Source organism: Girardinichthys multiradiatus, chromosome 3 (assembly GCF_021462225.1).
Source record: "Girardinichthys multiradiatus isolate DD_20200921_A chromosome 3, DD_fGirMul_XY1, whole genome shotgun sequence".
NCBI classification, from domain to species: Eukaryota; Metazoa; Chordata; class Actinopteri; order Cyprinodontiformes; family Goodeidae; genus Girardinichthys; species Girardinichthys multiradiatus.
This window is the reverse complement of record NC_061796.1, coordinates 3,621,351-3,639,428: the sequence shown is the minus strand read 5'-3', so window position 1 is coordinate 3,639,428 and position 18,078 is coordinate 3,621,351. Positions and strand designations below refer to the sequence as shown.

The window sequence follows — 18,078 nt, the reverse complement described above, 5'->3', positions numbered from 1 at the left end:
CTAATATTGCTTCTCCCTGTTTTGATATGACACATTGATTGTTGAGCTTGTAAATCTTTTTGTGCAGTTCCAGATAATAGTGTGGAAACATAAACTTACCACTTTGCTTTGAACTTCGTGAAGTTAAATAAGCAAAGACATTTAGATTATTTGGGCAAACACAGATACGCTAGACCAGCAAAATAACATGCACAGCCTTAAACAGTTTTACAAGCCGTACAGAAGAAATAGGCCTTGTTTCTTAAAAACTGACCATGCACAATGGTTTGCCAGGTAACACTATGAGTGTCACTAACATAAAATCACAGACAGGTTGTTGGAGTTGAGTTTAGTCAGAACTCTGATATCAGCCATTTAAAAATGCCCTTGATTGGAAACCCACGCCAGCAAATAGTTAATTGTACTTATTTGTGTAAAGAAAGACGCTAAAACTTTCTTCATAAATAAGATCTGAAGAATATTGTGTTTTTTTTTGTGTCTACTTTCCTTTCTGTTCTGAGCTCTGTTTTAACTTATATGCTGTTGTAAATTACCTCCAAGCCTATATTTTATTTTTTTCAGCACAAGGAGAAAACCAAAATCAACTAATAAAAGCGTTTCACCAAAGGAATCAAATTCCTGCTCAACCATGGCAGACCAGAAGTAAGTTTAGTCATTTATTTTATTTGAACCTTTACAGTGGATGCACATCTGACTTCTGATTTATTTGTCCTTAAGATCTACATAAATCTGGTAATGAGTTTTATTCTGGTGCCAGAACATATGACATTTGCTGAGCAACGCATCTAAGGTTGCCAGTAGGCAAGTGTAGAAAATACCGTACAAACTGAGAAAACCAAAAGCAAGTTAAGACTTGACATCAAAGCATGATTGACTTTTTATTTTCTGCAGAACTGTTTTGACTTGCTTGCAGCCATGCATTAGATCAGATCTGGTTCTGCTGAAAACCTTGCTCTTTATTTCTTGTTTTCAGACATAGGGTGTGATTATTTTATTTCCTTCCATCTGTGTTCTTTTAAATCAATCAGTCTTGATTTATGCAGTTAATTCATGGATTGTAGCATTTTACCCCACAGAAAGTCGCTTTTTTCTTGAATCACATATATTTTATTCAACATTATCATTTTACTCCTATCTAAAGAGTCGATGATCTGTTTTCAGAGCGTGTTTTTTTACGTGAGTGAAAGACTGCCAACTATACCTCTCATATCCAAAGCATGGCCTAACGTACTTTTCCATCCTGCAGAGACAACATAGATGACTTTAAAGTCCAGACAGCTAAGCACCCCAACATGAGCTCGGTCTCCTTACGGTCACACAGTGAACATTCTAAAGACCGAATGTCCAAAAGGCTTTCGACTGAGTCTAACGGAACCAGTGACGGGGGTATGGGCTCATCCACGCCGGTGGAGATCACCGCTTTGGAGGAGTCCTTTCGACGCTTCGCCATCCACGGCGACACGCGTGCTACTGGCAAGGAGATGCATGGCAAGAACTGGTCCAAACTCTGCAAGGACTGTGGTGTGATTGATGGGAAAAACATCACCCTCACTGATGTGGACATCGTTTTCAGCAAAGTCAAGTAAGTAAGGCACAATGTTATGTTCAAACGACAACAAACAGTATCAATTGTTTTCTTAAATGCGCTTGTCTATTATACCACTATCTAGACCAGATCCTACTACCGAATCATGGTCGTGCATTTATTTTTGGTTCAAATCCACCACAAAGTGGTGCAAAAACGTATTTGAAGAAATATTTGCTTTAGATCAGGGTCAGATAAAATCATTCTGAGCTTATTGTAGACCAAGAAAGCTCTGACATTATGACATACGTTCATGTCTTCATTTGATTCAGATGAAGCTGTCCATAAGAAACCGCATCCAAAGCTAAAGTCCAGATATGGCTGGTATTTCCTCAGGTGGTGCTGATTCATACTTTAATGCCTGGTTTTACTGATGTAGAGTCAGTGCAGTAATGATTGTGACCTCAATATTGTTTGACAGCTAAAGAAAAGCTTTTCATCTGCACAGTTGTATTGCCAAGTGCACAGAGTGAACATAAATGATGTGTTAAGACCTCAACATCAGTGCATATTTAAAGAAATACAACTTAAATCACTTATGTTACTAAAGCATTACTCTTATGTAAGATGCATACATTTAAATGAATTATTACAGAATATATGAGGCGTAAAAACTATCACAGCTTTGATAAATGTGGTATTACCCAAATGAAGAAGGAGGATTTCATTCATGCAGATGTGCTTTGATTTTTTTTTTACCTTGTTCTATGATATGAATGAGGATTCCTCTGCATGGCAGCAGCAGAATAGTGAAGCTGGCCAGAAGACATTCATCATGTTTTTTTTACAGAGTAAAGGCAAAACATGGTCTCCACAGGAATCCCTTATTAATACGTTTTTGAACTATCTGTATAAAACAGAGCATCTGCATGTGAGTCAATTATTGAACACTTACTGTTAAGAACATGCATCCTTGATGTGTTTAGGCAGTGGATTTAATTTTATTACAACACGATTACTGGATTCAACTGAACTGGATACTTGTCAATTATCAGCTCCCACAGGGACAGGGAGTTATCTGTGGTTTAATTATCAACACTTACAGGAGGTTTTTTCTATGAATAGCCTTTTTAAGCCTTTATGACCTGTTGCTGAAAGAATTGTCATCATGGGGGCTATTAATTACCACTAGGACTAGGTATGTTAATTGTCTGTCAACACGGTTTCCAAATGTCAAAAGCCAGCAGTTCGTAAACAATCCCACAACCTTTACACCAATGGCTCGTGGTAGTCTTAAACTGCTGCTTTTCTAACTTCTTGTATTGGCTAGCTGTGCTGCAGTGTTAACGCTAGCTTGAATGGAAATAGGCACAATAGAGGGTATAGCATCAGTATCAGTATAAAGTATGTGTTAGTCACCAATAATTTAATTCAAATTCAAAATTTGAAAATACTTTATTAATCCCAAAGGGAAATTAAATGTTGTTGTAGCTCATTTAGAAGTTAGAAGTTCTGCTAAGCATAAACAATTCAATTAAATCCTGGAAAGTTTGCATTAATTAATTAAGGAGTGAAGTTCCTGTTTTGTTGATGTTTGTTAATGTTCGCCTCAGTTATGGGGGAAGTTGACTGCAGCCTTCCAAGCTCCCCACTTTCTCCACCAATGTCTGTGCAAAACACTTAGGGATTTGTTTTTTATTTTATGCAGTCTTAAAGTCTCTAAAGCTCCTTAAAGCTGAAGAAAAGCTGCATGCATTTGCATTAATTTAAGTCATTTATGTTTGTTCATATATCTTTAAAAACTGACCTTTTCCTCTCCTTTGTGTTACATGAAATTAAAGCAATATTTTAGTTTTTTGAGACACCTACATTTACACCCTCAACGTTACCATGGAAATGATTTTCTTGGCAAGTCCAAAAAGGGATCATGTGGGTGACTGTGCAGCCATGTTTACACCCTGATCTACTTTTGGCCAATACTGAGAAATGAGCCAACAACATGCTGCAGAATCACTGCAGAAATGTAAGGAACTGAAAGCATGATGTACTGTATGTCTTTTTAGGCATGCTTAGCTTGGTGGATTTGTGCTTTTTGTGAACATTAGATCTTGGCATGTGCAAATGTTGCAGCCTTTACAGTATCTCAAGTGTTGAGAATTATCAGGTAGGCTCACAGTATGTTGTGAAGGATAGTGTAGTGTAAGCTGAGTGTACAGTTCAGGGCCTCCCACAAGATGAGAAGAGTTACAGTTTGGAGGGAGAGGCTAACTTTCCCTGGGCTTTACATAATAACTTTACTTTTAATTAGCGTCAAAGCTTCTTTATTTTACATGCACAAATACACATTTTAATTAGCACTGGCTAATCAAAGCATGGCTGAATGAGTATGGCAACATTCAGTGTGCTGAGTATGAAGGTCCGTCTCAGCTGTGGTTCAGGGCAGAAACACGTGGTATAAGCAATGGACGAGGATGAAATCATTTACAATGGATTAATTAGTATCAGCATATTACAGAAGCTTTATTTGCCAGGGTTTTTCATATTTTACATTAACTCCCCTAGTACCTGGACATTTTATTGCTTGGGTATTTTAATATTTTACCTTTTTTTATTGCAGCATAATCCAGCTCAAAAAGGTATACCATTTCTTTTGCCACTTTTACATATCTTGTAGAAAAGACACTGGTATCTTGCAGAAGCAGCAGCTGAAAGTCCAGCTTCCTCTCTGACCGTAGACGGCATGAAACAGGCGCACAGGATCAGAGCTCTCAGATGTTCACCACCAAAGGATCTCCAAAACAAAACCGCCACCAAAAAAGTCAAACTGATAGTAAAACCCAAACATCTGTTGTTTGCTGTAGCTCATTGCTATGACAGCAGGTTGTCTGGGGAGACTGTAGGCTATATAGGGTGTTGTTTGGGTGATCTATCTCCACAGCAATGGATGTTTTTGTTTGTGTTACTAAGGGCTTTTAACGTGGAAGTGAAACGGGCAAAAGGGGAGTTAAACAACTGAAGTGCTCTCAGAGCAAGTATGATTGATGGTCTGCGATATTTTCAAGGTGCGATTTGTTACATGGGAATTCAACACCTTCACACTCACTTGGTTGTATTTGGCAGGTTCAAGTGACACTGTAAGGAGGCACACTCTAAGTGAACTAATGCAAACATATGTTGTGTGTCACTAAAGCCATATTCTATACTTCATGTAAACATCTGTAAATTTTCTTTTAACATCACTAGTTTGCTCAAGATTAATCCGGCTCATCTCATTTTATGGACAACTCAATCTGAACTGTATTTCACACGGCTTTACAAACAATTTCATCCCATTTAAACGTTTTCACATTTTGTCGTGTTACAACCACAAACTTCAATGTATTTTATTAAGATTTTATATGACAAGACCACACAAAGTAGTTCATAATTGTGAAGTGGGAGGAGTATGACGCATCCTTTTTAAATTGTTCCCCAAAAAAGAATTGAAAAATGTGACTTGCATTAGCATTTAGACCAATTCTAGAACCACCTTTAGTTGCAATTACAGCTGCAAGTATATTTTACCAGGTTTGGACATCTAGTGACTGAAATGTCTGTCCATTATTCTTTCCAAAATAGCTAAAGCTGGCTCTGATTCAATGGAAAGTGTTTATAACTGCACTTTTTTATCTCCTGAGTGTTACTTAACTCTGGACGAGCATACTGACAGAAGCGAGGCTGCCATACAATCGGTGCCACCGACCATCATTAGCAGGCAAGGCAAGTGAAGTGTCTTGCCCAAGGACACAATGACAGACAGATGGAGCGGGGGTCCAGTTACAGAACGAACCCCTACCATGAGGCACCCCTTAGACTTACAAGCTCACTTTTCTTTGGCTTTTGAATTGATCCGAGCAGATTGTTAAACCCTGTTGTTCATGAGTACTGCATTGATTTATGTTGAGATATTTTACTATATTCTTTTATTTTGTTTCAAGATCACAAATAAGTCTGGTTCCTTGGAAGCAAACTACAGAAAACATTTGCATATAAATGTATTTGGGTTTTATGCTCAAATGTTTCCCCAAACTTAGACTCCTTTGGTTCCAACTTTTCAGGAAGAAATCTTGTCGAAACATCACGTTTGAAGAATTCAAAGTGGCACTCGGAGAGCTGGCTCGGAAGAAGTACCAAGAAAAGACTGGAGAAGATGCCGAGGCTGAGGTCTTCAAGCTCATTGAGGGAAAGGCACCGGTCATCGCAGGAGTCACGGTAAGATTTGATCTGTGTCGCTCACATGAATCATGTCTGCGTCATCAGTGATCGCTGTTATGACTACAACATTGTGCAAAATGCTCCGCAGAGAGCCGTGGCCTCCCCGACGGTGAGCCGCCTCACAGACACCACCAAGTTCACCGGGTCGCACAAGGAGCGCTTCGACAAGACCGGCCGAGGGAAGGGGAAGGCTGGGCGGGTGGATATAGTCGACACTTCAGGATACGTGTCGGGATACAAACATCGAGGGACATATGAAAAAAAAGTGAACAAACCCACTGAGGGCAGACCCATGTGAAGTCAAAACATTTCATTAACGGCTAAGATGATTTTCTACAAAGAGTACTCCTAGAAAGCACAAAAGAATACACGTTCATACATTTCCCAACCCATTTATTTTTATGTGTATGTCTGTGTGTGTGAGGGAAACAAAATAAATGTCTTTGTGTGAGAACTGGAAACCTGTTTACATGTATTTTTACAAAGTCATCACCAGCTGGTACATTCCTGTCTGATAGCGAGTTACTGCCAAACACTGAGGAGAACCAATGAGAGGAACTGCTAGAGCTTTATGTAAGGGCCCCAGAGTATTTAACGAGCACAATGAGCAACATGCCACAAACAGCACAACAGTTTGATGAAAAATGCTTTTTTTTAAAATTAGAAATATTTCTTTTACCCTGTTTGGTGAAAAAAAGGTGTCGGTTTAAAGACGACTGGCACACTTTTTGTTTGACACAGATATAACTGATGTTTGCTTTTACAGCTTTTATCCCTCATTTGTTTTTTTTCACTTGCACTTTTCAGGTACTGTGTTTAAAGAAGCCTGCTGTCCAGTTTTTCTTTCATAAGATATTACTAATATGTACGGAAGCCCATAAAACTGACCAAATAATAGAAACACATCGTTAATTTTAGTTTTTTTTAAGGAAATCTAATAGAGAATGATTGCCTTTTTCTGGGGAAAAAAACATTTCAACCAGAAAAAGTTCTCAAATAAATTCATATTTTCTTTGGAGGAGAATAAACTTAATCTAAAACTCTACAAAATCCCACTTTTACAAAAATGACTGGTACCCCCACTGATAGTTTTGATGGATCATATGGGCAGTTGCCCAGGGCAGCATTAGTCAAGGTTGGAGAGCACCAGATAAAATTATTTGTCAGTTGCACACTGGCCAAGTGTTGTGTTGTTTTATATCAGTGGTCTAGAGGGAGTTGAAGCCCCCTATGTGGTGCTCAGAATAGGCAGAATAATTATGTGCTTTGTGCAGAAACTGCACTGCCTTTAATCCCACCCCAGAATCACATTTGACTTCCTACATTTTGAGGCGCAGCAGGAGGAGTGTCTCACCAAGGGCACCATTTATACAAGAACTGTCACTGGTGCCCCTATTTATTTCTAAAAGAAAATAAATGCATCTGAATTAAGCTTTTACAAACTTTACTTTTTGAGTTGGTCAAAGTGTAATCTATTCCTCTTTCCCTGGGGTATAAATATGGCATGACAAAAAGAATTTTCCTAGCCTCTTCAAAATAATAAAGACAAAAGAACATGCCATTAGATGTTTGTTGATCTTCATTATTAGGGAATAAAATAGTTACTCGTCTAAACGTATCTACAATCTGAACAGTAATTAAAAAGGGCAAAACTGGAAATGTGATAATCAAGACTAGGTGAAGAGGAACCAAGCTTATTTTGCCGTCACATACAAATAGTTACGGTTAAGGAGGTAAAAAATATCTCCAAAGTGTGCTGTTCAAGTTTCAGGTTATGCTCTTGTACTAAAATATGAATTTATGCTTTTGCATCTTTGCTACGAGTGCCAATGAATGTGAAGGGTGCGTTGTTTTCCGCATCAAAGATAAATCAAGTATCTTCACTTTAATTTCGTATCTGGCCTTTCTGGGCTTCCGTACATAAGGAAATGATTAGTCTGAGACCAAGGAAGTATATTAGAGGCTTCAATTTGCATTAAAATCTGTGGCATAACTTTGCTTCTTCATAATACGTAAAACATAATAAAAGGCCTTCCCTTTTAATCCATTTTTAAACATAATTATATCTCTAACAGGCATTATTCTGATCTTTTGGTATTCAATTATAAATAAAGCAACATGCATTTTAAGCAGACGATCTTGCCCTGCTTACTAAGCTCAGTTGTACAAGATTGTATTTTCAACATGTTCCGTATATCCTCATCAGAATTATATAAAGTAGTTCTAATATATTTGCTGTAAGGTTGTGTATGTATTCGACACAGTTTCTGCCACGTAGCCTAATTTAAGACACTGACTTTTATGTTTTTCTGTATTGCTGTACTTTGTGCATGATATGTATATTGCATTTGATTCAGAGGCATACAGATGACAGAGTTTGTTTCTTTTTTTTCCCTAAACTGCTGTGCCTGATGTGATTACAGACTACTGCTCAGACTTAGGTATTTTCTTGGTAAAAATAAATAAATAAATAAAATAAACTAATTATTGAAACTGTGGCATCCTGATCAAATCTTGTATTTGCCTGCAATGACTGTATGTATTTGTACTTGTACAAAGTAAGCTTACCTCTAATGCTACCCTATGTGTCTGTACCTTTTATGTAAGCTACTGTCATCGAAGGCACAGTAATTACCTGAAAAAAGCAGGGTTTTAATGTTTACTTACATACTCTACCAGATAAAAGGGTAAACTGCATACAATAATTTTTTGTACAATATTTTTCCAAGATGACAGTATTGTGTGTAACACACTACCTGTAGCCTCAGCTGATGAAGAATCATGCATCGAGTGCAAAACTAGCGGCTTTCTGTGTTAGCTCCAGTACTTTTTTTGTGTTTAATGCCAAATACTGTGCACCTTTAATGTGGAGGAACTATTGGTTTTTGCTAATAACTCTTAAAGTACTATTGTGCCCCAGTGCATGCAGTGTTCTATTTTTCTTGTTCTCAATGCCTCTAAACGTGTGTTCTTGATTTATGATGCATTATTGAAAATAAATAAGCTGAAAAGAGGTATCTGTTTTATGGGCTTCTCAGCGGTGCTTCTGCAGTGGTCACACTATCCATCCAGTGACCTGTAAAATTCAGACAAAAGCAGCAGCTACATTCAGCTTGTTTCTAATGCGCTCAGCTATGTCTTGTATGAGGGTTTGCAGGAGGAAAGTGTGCGTGTGTGAGCAGCTCTCCAGGCCCGAGGCAGACATATAAATAAAGTCACAGTGCAGCTGCAGTCCTGATGCATTCAATCCATGGCAACGCAGAAAGCAGATGGACTGCTGACCTAAAAAAAATAAAAAATATAGACACAATCTTGCCACAGATCCAGGAAACAGATCATAACCTTCGTAGTTTCCCCCCTAAATTCATTTGTCACCATAACAGCCCTGACATGCACTTATATACAAGTTTTCATAAATGAATTGCTGTTCTCTTTTACCTGTTTACATCAAGAGGACACCCCATTTATAATCTTTCCAAATACAATTCACCTCATCAAAATCCATAAAGACTGTACACAATTCAAACAAACTGTCTACTGCAGTGGTTCAAATTACGAAAAAAAATGACAAAAATAATTTACCGTGTGCTTATAAGAAGCTTGGCATAATTCTGCTTTGATGCTCAATCCTTGTGTCCATAACTTTGTTCCCATTTGGCTTTAATGTTTCCCGGTTGCCTGAAGCTCAGCAAGCAAACATTCATTTGTAGCCACCAGGGACCTGCAGTATAAACACAGATGACAAATCACACAGACAACCAAAAAGAGGGCATTAAAATAGTATTCATACCCAGTGGAATTCTTCAGATTTTGTCTGGTTACAGCTACAATGTAATAGAAAAACCCTTAGAGGTGCAAACTTGTTTAATGAACAGAAAACTATATTTATATGGTTTTCTGTATTACTTTTTTTTTTTTTTACAAATAACTATGTATGTTCAGTCCCCTTTACTCTGGTTCCCTTAAATTAATTGTCTGGAGAAGTCACCTAATTAGTACATATTGTCTGTGTGTAATTTTATCTCAGTATAAAATTTGCTGTTCTATGAAGGCCTGAGAGGTTTTTAATGACCCTTTTCCACTGGCTTGTTTTAGCTGGCGCTGCTTCGCTCCACTCGGTTTCGCTCTACTCGGTACCAGTTGTGTTTCCATGGACCCGCTGACGGCTGAAGCCCGCCTCCACGCGTCAGTGTACTGCTATTAATGTTACTCTGTAACATTGTCACTTTAAAGTAATCTGTGGGAAACAATTAAAAATAATAATAAATAAAAACAAATACTTATAATGTTTGTATTACTGTATATGCAAGAATGTCTTATATATGTTTTTCATATATAAAATGATCCACTGGGATAATTATCTGGACCACAGCCCAGCCAGAACTTAAGGCTCAGGTGTTCTGATGTGAGGCGATGGCAGGAGAAGCAGAGAGAATTACCAGTCCAGACACAGCTGTCTGGACTGGTAATTCTCCAGAGTTTGCCTGAAGAAGTTACATTTTTGGGCATAATGAGGGCATTTCTGTCTCAGCCATGGAGATAACGAGGACGATGACTTTAAAGCACAAAAAGGCAGACTTCTGACCACGGTGAAGTTAGCTTTAGGTTGGATATTAAACATTCGTACTCCATGGATTCAGCACGGTCTTCCTACCGTTTGATCCGATGCAGGCGGTCTGATTACAGGCAGCTGCTCTCTGCCTGCTACCTCCTCCTGCAGATGCTGGTTCGCTTAAAGACCCTCAATACATTTCAGAACCAAACACGTTGTTTCATGGTGGTATTGTCTTCTGTGTTTTGAGCGAAGCGTTTGTGCATCTAAACAGCTGATTTTATGTCTGATCAGCTGGTTTAGGATGTCATTAAATACAGCAACCCGCCTGCATGTAACTCAGAATCTGATGTGTCCTTTTTCTTTTCTTTCAGCCTTCAGGCAGGGTTTATGATTTGTAAATAGTCAAATGATATTTCGGTCTGACCCGCTCCGCCCACTGTGGTCCTTAATATTATTGTAGTCACTCTTGAGTTTTATTAACTTTTCTCTGCACTACCTCCTTGAAAACCTTCTCATTTCTCTTGGTCCCACGGCCAATCAGTGAACAGCAGTCTGTTCAAGCACATGTAGTCCCTACTCAGCCCCGATCATAGCTGCTCAGGAGCAGGAACCAACAAAGTAGGTATGAAAAAACAGTAATGCTCGCAAAGCAAGCTGAGTGGAGTCGAGTAGGGCCATATCGAGCCAGTGAAAAAGAAGGATTTAGCGAACATTAGTGAACAAACAGTTTCACGAAGACCAGGTAACACAGAAGAGAGATCAGAGATGCAGCTGTGAAGAAGATTAAAGCCGGGTTAGACAATACAGGTACATCTCAAAGCATTTGAACATTGTGTATAAGTGTAATATTTTTTGCCAGTCATTTCATAAAGTGAAATGGTTATTTTATAGAGATTCATTCCACATAGAGTAAAATATTACAAGCTTTTATTACTTGTAACTTTGATGATTTTGGCTTACAGGTAAAGAAGCCATTGTTGAAAGAAAGCCATAAGAGGTCCCCTTTTCAGTTTGCAACAAGCCATGTAGGCGATACAGCAAACATGAGCATAAAGGTGATCTGTTTAGATGAGACCAACACTGAACGTCTTGGCGTATGTCCAAAATGCAATGTGAGGTGGAAAGCTACCACCTTACATGGCCCTAAAAACAATATCCTACAACATGGTGGTGGCACCATAATCCTGTGGGAATGCTTTTCTACAACATGGTCAGGCAGCTAGTCACAGTTGATCAGGAGGGATGGAGCTCAAACGAGGCAATTCAGAAAGAAAACGTGTTAGAGGCTGCAAAGGACTGAGACTGAGGTGAAGGTTCACCTTCAGCTGGACAACGATCAAAGAAGCTTCCTGTATTGAAATCTAAATCCAATTAAATAACTTGAAAATTGATGTTCACATGCTCTAAAAATGTATCTAGATTAGTAAACCTGGTAAAGAAATACCACGTTGTAATTAAAACGAAAGGTTGGTCTTATGAAGTATTGACTCAGCTGGGCAGAAAACAAATGAACGCCACACTTCACAGATTTTTTGTTTTCAAAATATTTTGTAGACCATGTATTTTTCCTTTCACTTCACAAAAATACACTACTTTGTGTAAAATGAAATCTAAACTATAATGAAACACATTCAAATCTGTGACAATGATGTGACAAACTGAAACTGGTCCTAAGAGGGTGAATACTTCTGCAAGACGCTGTATGTGGAGACACAGGGGACGATCTCCTTACCTGTGGCTTTCTTGAAGCATATTTGACAGTTCTTGGACTTTCTCGGACTCTTGCACTTTTTTCCTCAGGTCCTCAATCTCTTTCCTCAGCTCCTCCACCTCTGTCTGTGCCTCTAAGAATGAGCAAACATAAAGTATTGTTGTTAGTTAGCAGAACTATCACTCATAGGCATCTCTGGTAGCAATCACGCCCACCTCGGATCTGAGTAACCGGTGAACTTTTCATCATCGACTTGAGATACTGACGCTCTAACTTGATGAGCTGTTTTTGCAGGGTGACATTCTCCTCCAGCACGATCCTTAGCTGCTCATTCAATTTGCTCTGTATGAAAAGTGTCAAGCCATGAGCACTAAATGGCTTTCTTAAAGCTGAAAGTTTGTTTTCAAGAGTGGAGGCAACTTACCGCCTCTCTACAAGCTTCCTCCAGCTGGGCAGAGAGGTTGCGAACGTCAGTTTTGTGTTCGTCCTCTCGTGCGAGCGCTTGAAAGCGAAGTGCGTTCACATCCTGTCTTAAGGTCTTGACCTCGGCCTCCCTATTGGAAATATCGCTCTCCATCATGGAGAGGATCTGCACCGCCTGAGCTACAGCCAAAAATAGAACAGATGAGAACACATTCATCTTCTCAGGAACCTGAAATTATGTGTCACATATATTTTGGTCAGCTCACACAGGAAGCTGTTGTTATGATGAAGCGATCTCTCCCCCCTCCAGTATTTGTCCACCAGATTTAGGAGCATCTCCAGGGGTTTCCGATAACCACCCTGAGAGGGAGATTCAGAGATGTAAGGAAGGAATCTTAAACAAACAAAGAACAATCTATGATTCAGAGTCCCATTAGGTTAGAGCACTGCCAACCTTTTTTTTCTTTTCAGCTTGCGTCTGTGACTGGGATCCCCCTTCTGTCTTGTTAAAGCTCGAGTAGGTCAGCCTTGCTGGATGCAATATGGGGTTAGAGGGGTCTGAGAGATTCAAACTGGGATGCAGTGGGCTAGGAGGCCGAATGTCACCAAATGAAGACCCAGAATGGTCATTTAGAGCTAGGAAAATATGGTTACACAGTAACGTACATGTCATCAAATGAAGGTGTAAAGGAGTTCACAAGAAATTAAAAACTCACCAGGATTTGGGGTAAAATGGCCCTTGGCCTTATGTCTGGTTAGGTTGGAAGAGTCCTTCTGCTTTTGTTTTCCAGGCAGAGTTCTGTGCTTCTCAAAAACGGGCCCAAAGGACACTTTTGGTCTTTCAGCTCCTTTAGGTGATGTAGAGCCTTTATTATAAGGTAGTGTATTCATCTGTGGGTCTTTGGACTCGGCAATATCTGGGAAATTAGTAAATAAACAAACAAACATCTGCTTCTAACTGTCTGTTTTTTTAGACTCTATTTAAATAAATAAAAGAGTTGGCTTCTGTCTCCCCCTACTGGCGCACTTGAACTGACCCGTATAACTCAAGCACAACTATGGATGAGTGTTATTTTAGCATCAAAAAGATAAGAAACATCAAAACCTGATCATTTAGACGGTTGTTCAATAACTATAATTTCTTTGCTCCAAGAGAAAAAACAACATGAGAGAAAATTAATTAAAAAGTTGCTGCTGCTGTAATTTGATATCCTGATTAAAAGAGCTCTCAGTGAGGAGTCCTTTACAGAAAGTTCCAAGAAGTAATGGATGAGTGTCAAAACTTACAGTTTTTAGTGGTGGGATACCGAAGGATGGACTTGGCCAATTCCTACAATTGAAAAAATTATTATTAATGAGTTCAAAGAAAACTAATAGTTAAAGCTGAAAAAAGTGGAACATTTCTGGAAAATTTCCATACATTTGTTTGCATGAAATCGGGCTGTTTTAGTTTTTGTTAAAAATGTATTTTCCCCAACAATATTTAAAATACCTGTTTAGGGGGAATTCTTTAATACTTAAAATTCCAGGGTTAATCCCATTAATTCACATTAATTAACATGAAAAGCTTCCAACTTTGAAAGTCCAGGAATTTTTCCAACCCGGTCAACAAAACGGGTTGATCAAAAAGTGGAGAAAAAATTTAAATCACCTGCTTCGGAGTTGAACTCCTCTGCTCCGTACGGCCATCTGAGTCTTCCCTTTCAAGCTCTATATAAAGAAATCGGCTTGAAATTTAAAGACATTAGTGGAGAAATGGATTATGATTTGCTACTAAACTTTAAATTTTTACCCTCCACTTCCTTGTGAACAGAGTCAGTTTCGCCATGGTCTCTGGGAGTTGTCTCAACAAAATTCAATATAAGTTCATCGCTGTAGGTCAGAAGAAAAAGCCCGTAGGTTAAAAAGGTCAAATAAAGTCAGTGTGTGATCGCTATTTCTAACTACTTCAAGTTAAACGGCAGACACAAACCTCCAGCAGGCAAAAATCTGTAACATAACATACAGCAATGTCCACATTTATTAGCAAAGTCCACCTTTAATCTGAAGAAATTTATTCAGTGGGAAAATGTTTACTTAATAATTGTTTTTTTGTTTTTGTTTGTTTGTTTGTGGTTTTTATGTTTCACAAAGTCAACGGGGCTACATTTTTAAACAGGAAACCATAGCGAAAACTAGCATCTTTGGGTAAAAACTAGAAATAAAAAAGTTATCATTAAGACTTTCAGCAGGAAAATAATCCAGAAAAAGACAAAAAAAAAAAAAAAGAGAAATAGTTCATTATGCACATCTAAGTCCCCAGACCTCAATCCCACAGAAAACCTGAGAAGTGCTCTGATGGGAGGAGAGCATAGGAGAGGACCCAGGAGATCCTGCAAAGAGGAACAGTCAAAGATGCCTCTCTCTATTTGCTCCAACCTTGTGAGATGATACAGGAGGAGACTCTTTGCTGTCTTACTGGTCAGAGGAGGTTGTACAAAGTATTGATAGGAGGGCAGCCGATAATTCTGGTCATAGCGATTTAGTAAAACAATAACCATTACTTAACATTTTTTCTCCTAAATACAGAAAGGTTGGATCTGGGTGAGATTATGCCATTGTAATAAAAGAAAATATTCTTCTAAGGCTTCTTTCACATTCATAGCAGGGGTGCCAACAAACGTGCAGGGTGCCATAGTTGTAAAATGTCAATAACAAATGGGATTTGACGAACTGGGTTTGCATCAAAATAACACATTAATAATAAATAAAAAAGTAACTTAAATAAGGTTTAAGAATGTAATTTGGCACTTCTGAAATAATAACATCCAAAATATCAATTCATTTTGTATTTTATCGTTATTTTGGTCCAGCCTGATGTTTTCAGCATACCTTAGATCCTGCGGTATGTTCAGAGAGAAGCTGCTGTGCTGCAGGGAAGGACGTTCAGAAGAGAACTGAAGTATTGCAGCTTTGCGCTCCGTGTCCCTGACCGGGCAATTGTCTGTAAAAAAAAAAAACACAAAACAAATGAATGGCACTCAATAAATGAAAATCCAGACCTGGGATAAGCACAGTGTGGACAGCTTGAACACGTCTTACCAAGTTTTCGCAGGTTGGGCATGGCGTGCACCACGTGTGGACGATAGTGTGGGCAATTTTTAGTCAGAGGGTTAAGCCTGAGGTCCAGCTCCCGTAAAACCGGCAGCTCAAACAGCACTTTTATTTTCTCTAGAGATGGTATGCAGTTGTAATAAAGCACCAGCCTTTCCAGCATTTTCAAATGCTGCAGCCCCTGGTCATATAAAAAAGCAAATTTCAACAAGGAATATGTTTTTTTTTCTTATAACCAAAAGCTACGACTGAGGTTTGAAAAATGAATTTGGAGGAAATGTGTCAAAGATAAGACGATGTTATTCCAGGTGCAACAGACATGTAGAGCTTCTGAACGTCAACCTCAATGCCAATGAAGGTGGGACATTGTGTAAAACGTAAATAAAAACCGAATACAATGATTTGCAAATCCTGTTCAGTCTATGTGCAATTGAGTACGCTACAAAGACAAAATATTTAATGATCAAACTGATAAAACATTTTTGTTCTTTTGCAAATATTCCCTTATTTTGGATTGATGCTTGCAACACGTGCCTGAAAAGCTGAAACAGGGGCATGTTTACCACTGTGTTACATCACCTTTCCTTTAAACAACACTCCATAAGTTTATGGTGTTGGTTTTTAATGCAGTGCCTCCTGAGGGGTCGAAGGTCACAGGCATTCAACGTTGGTTTTCAGCCTTGCCACTTGCGTGCAGAGATTTCTCCAGATTCTCTGCATCTTCTGATATTATGAACTGTTGATGATAAAATCTCCATCTGTGGGACTATTTCCAAACGTGGTGAATCTCACCCCATCCTCGCTTGTGACCGACTGAATCTTTCGGGAGAGGCTACTTTTATTCCCAATCATGACACTCAACTGTTTCTAGTTAACCTGTTCACCTGTGGAATCTTCCAAAAAAGTGTTTTTTGAGCATTCCTCAACTTTCCCAGTCTTTTCCTAGCCTCTGTCTCACCTTTTTTTTTTTTTTAAGGTGTTGCAAGTATCAAATTCAAAATGGTTGAACATTTGCAAAAAAAAAAAACAAAAAAAAAACAATCACGTTTATCAGACTGACCATTATATATCTTGTCTTTGTAGAGTATTCAGTTACATATAGGTTGAACAGGATTTGCAAATCATTATATTGTTTTTATTTACGTTTTACACAACGTCCCAACTTCATTGGAATTGGGGTTGCACAACAAAATACTTCTATGTATTTTATTGGGAACTAATGTGACAGACCAACACGAAGTAGTGCATAATTGTGAATTAGAAATAAAATCCTGTTTGGTTTTCAGTAATGTTTAGAAATAAAAATACAGGTGTGGCTTTCATTTGAACTCAGACAGGCTCTTCATTAGATTTAGGTCTGGACTTTGACTGAGCCATTCTAACACAGGAATATGCTTTGATCTAAACCATCCCATGATAGCTCTGGCTGTGTCTTTAGGGTCGTCGTACTGGAAGTGAAACCTCTGCCCCAGTCTCAAGTATTTTGCAGCCTCTAACAGGCTTTCCTCCAGGATTGGCTTGTATCTAGCTCCATCCATCTTCTTTTCAACTCTGACTCAGCGAGATGCTGTAGAGATGTTTCAGGGAATCAGAGAAAAGGGGACTGAAAACATATGCACGTCACACTTTTTAGATTTTTATTGTTAAAAAGAAACGATATATATTTGTCCTTCAACTTAACAATTACGCACGCCTTTGTGTTAGTTTATCACGCTAAAGCCCAATAAAGTATATTGATATTTGACAAAATGTGGACAGGAACAAACGGAACACGTATTTTATGAAGTGGAAAAGCAAAAAGCTGCAAAAAAAAAAAAATAGTTCTTAAAAATGTAGTCGAACGGATGGAAGAAGCATAGCTTTGTGAAATGAGAAAACGTACGTGGGGGAAAAAAGGGATGTTTTCAGTCTAAATATGAGCTACAGAGGAACAAACCTCCACTGAGATGATAGCATTGTATGAAAGATCCAGAGACTTTAGTCGGACAAAGTTATTCAGAGCTTTTCCAAGATGTCTGATTTTCTCCTCATGTGTCCCTGGGAGGCTCAGCGTCCGAACATCACCTGTTTAAAACACTTTTATTATATAAACAGTTGATGCTACGTTAGCTCTGGTTAGCTTCTTATCGACGCTCAGGCCTGGGAAGGAGTTCTGTATGTTTGTTTTACACAAAAAAAGCTTAAAAGTGTAGAATTTACTCTCAACGTTTACTCGGTTTTATACTGAGCGTTAACTGGGGAGACAGTCTTACCTAGAAACGGATGTTTTAATTGAAGTCTGTCACGTATCCATTGCTCTGTTAGTGTTGTCAAACACACCGCCGCCATACTTTTGAACTTTTGCTGCGTTCAGGCACCGTCGGAGAACAAGTATCCATCGAGGAAGTTTAAAATGAGACTGCATAATGATGTAAACATTCGGAAGAAAATGCGTTTACAGTTTTGCACATGTTTACAGAACATCTAACTTATGCTGTGTTTTTCTAACACGTTAAAATAGTCGTTGGGTCAAAGCTG

General features: G+C 38.6%; 2 protein-coding genes across 8 annotated transcripts in view; one reads left to right on the top strand and one right to left on the bottom strand.

Moving 5' to 3' along the window:
• LOC124866000 (tubulin polymerization-promoting protein) overlaps positions 1 to 8,794 on the top strand; it is a 26,139-nt gene extending 17,345 nt beyond the window's left edge. For all 4 annotated transcript variants that reach the window (XM_047361567.1, XM_047361566.1, XM_047361568.1 and 1 more), the window contains 4 exons: positions 562 to 642; positions 1,247 to 1,582; positions 5,623 to 5,776; positions 5,868 to 8,794. In XM_047361567.1, coding sequence (XP_047217523.1) covers positions 629 to 642; positions 1,247 to 1,582; positions 5,623 to 5,776; positions 5,868 to 6,077 — 714 coding nt within the window. In that variant the 5' untranslated portion in view covers positions 562 to 628 and the 3' untranslated portion in view covers positions 6,078 to 8,794. The remainder of the gene's footprint in view (positions 1 to 561; positions 643 to 1,246; positions 1,583 to 5,622; positions 5,777 to 5,867) is intronic.
• Positions 6,156 to 18,078, bottom strand: cep72 (centrosomal protein 72). Of its 4 annotated transcripts, none has more exons than XM_047361561.1 (15): positions 17,814 to 18,078; positions 17,498 to 17,625; positions 15,550 to 15,742; positions 15,340 to 15,451; positions 14,261 to 14,340; positions 14,120 to 14,178; positions 13,756 to 13,798; positions 13,185 to 13,385; positions 12,923 to 13,104; positions 12,735 to 12,828; positions 12,470 to 12,648; positions 12,261 to 12,387; positions 12,067 to 12,178; positions 9,362 to 9,500; positions 6,156 to 9,061 (listed from the first exon to the last, which is right to left on the bottom strand). In XM_047361561.1, exons 1-14 carry the CDS (start codon positions 17,887 to 17,889, stop codon positions 9,440 to 9,442), a joined length of 1,647 nt encoding a protein of 548 aa, XP_047217517.1. In that variant the 5' UTR covers positions 17,890 to 18,078; the 3' UTR covers positions 6,156 to 9,061; positions 9,362 to 9,439. The 4 variants fall into 4 exon arrangements, with proteins under 4 accessions (XP_047217517.1, XP_047217519.1, XP_047217520.1 ...); XM_047361562.1 differs by lacking the exon at positions 6,156 to 9,061 and adding an exon at positions 9,852 to 10,016; XM_047361563.1 differs by lacking the exon at positions 17,498 to 17,625.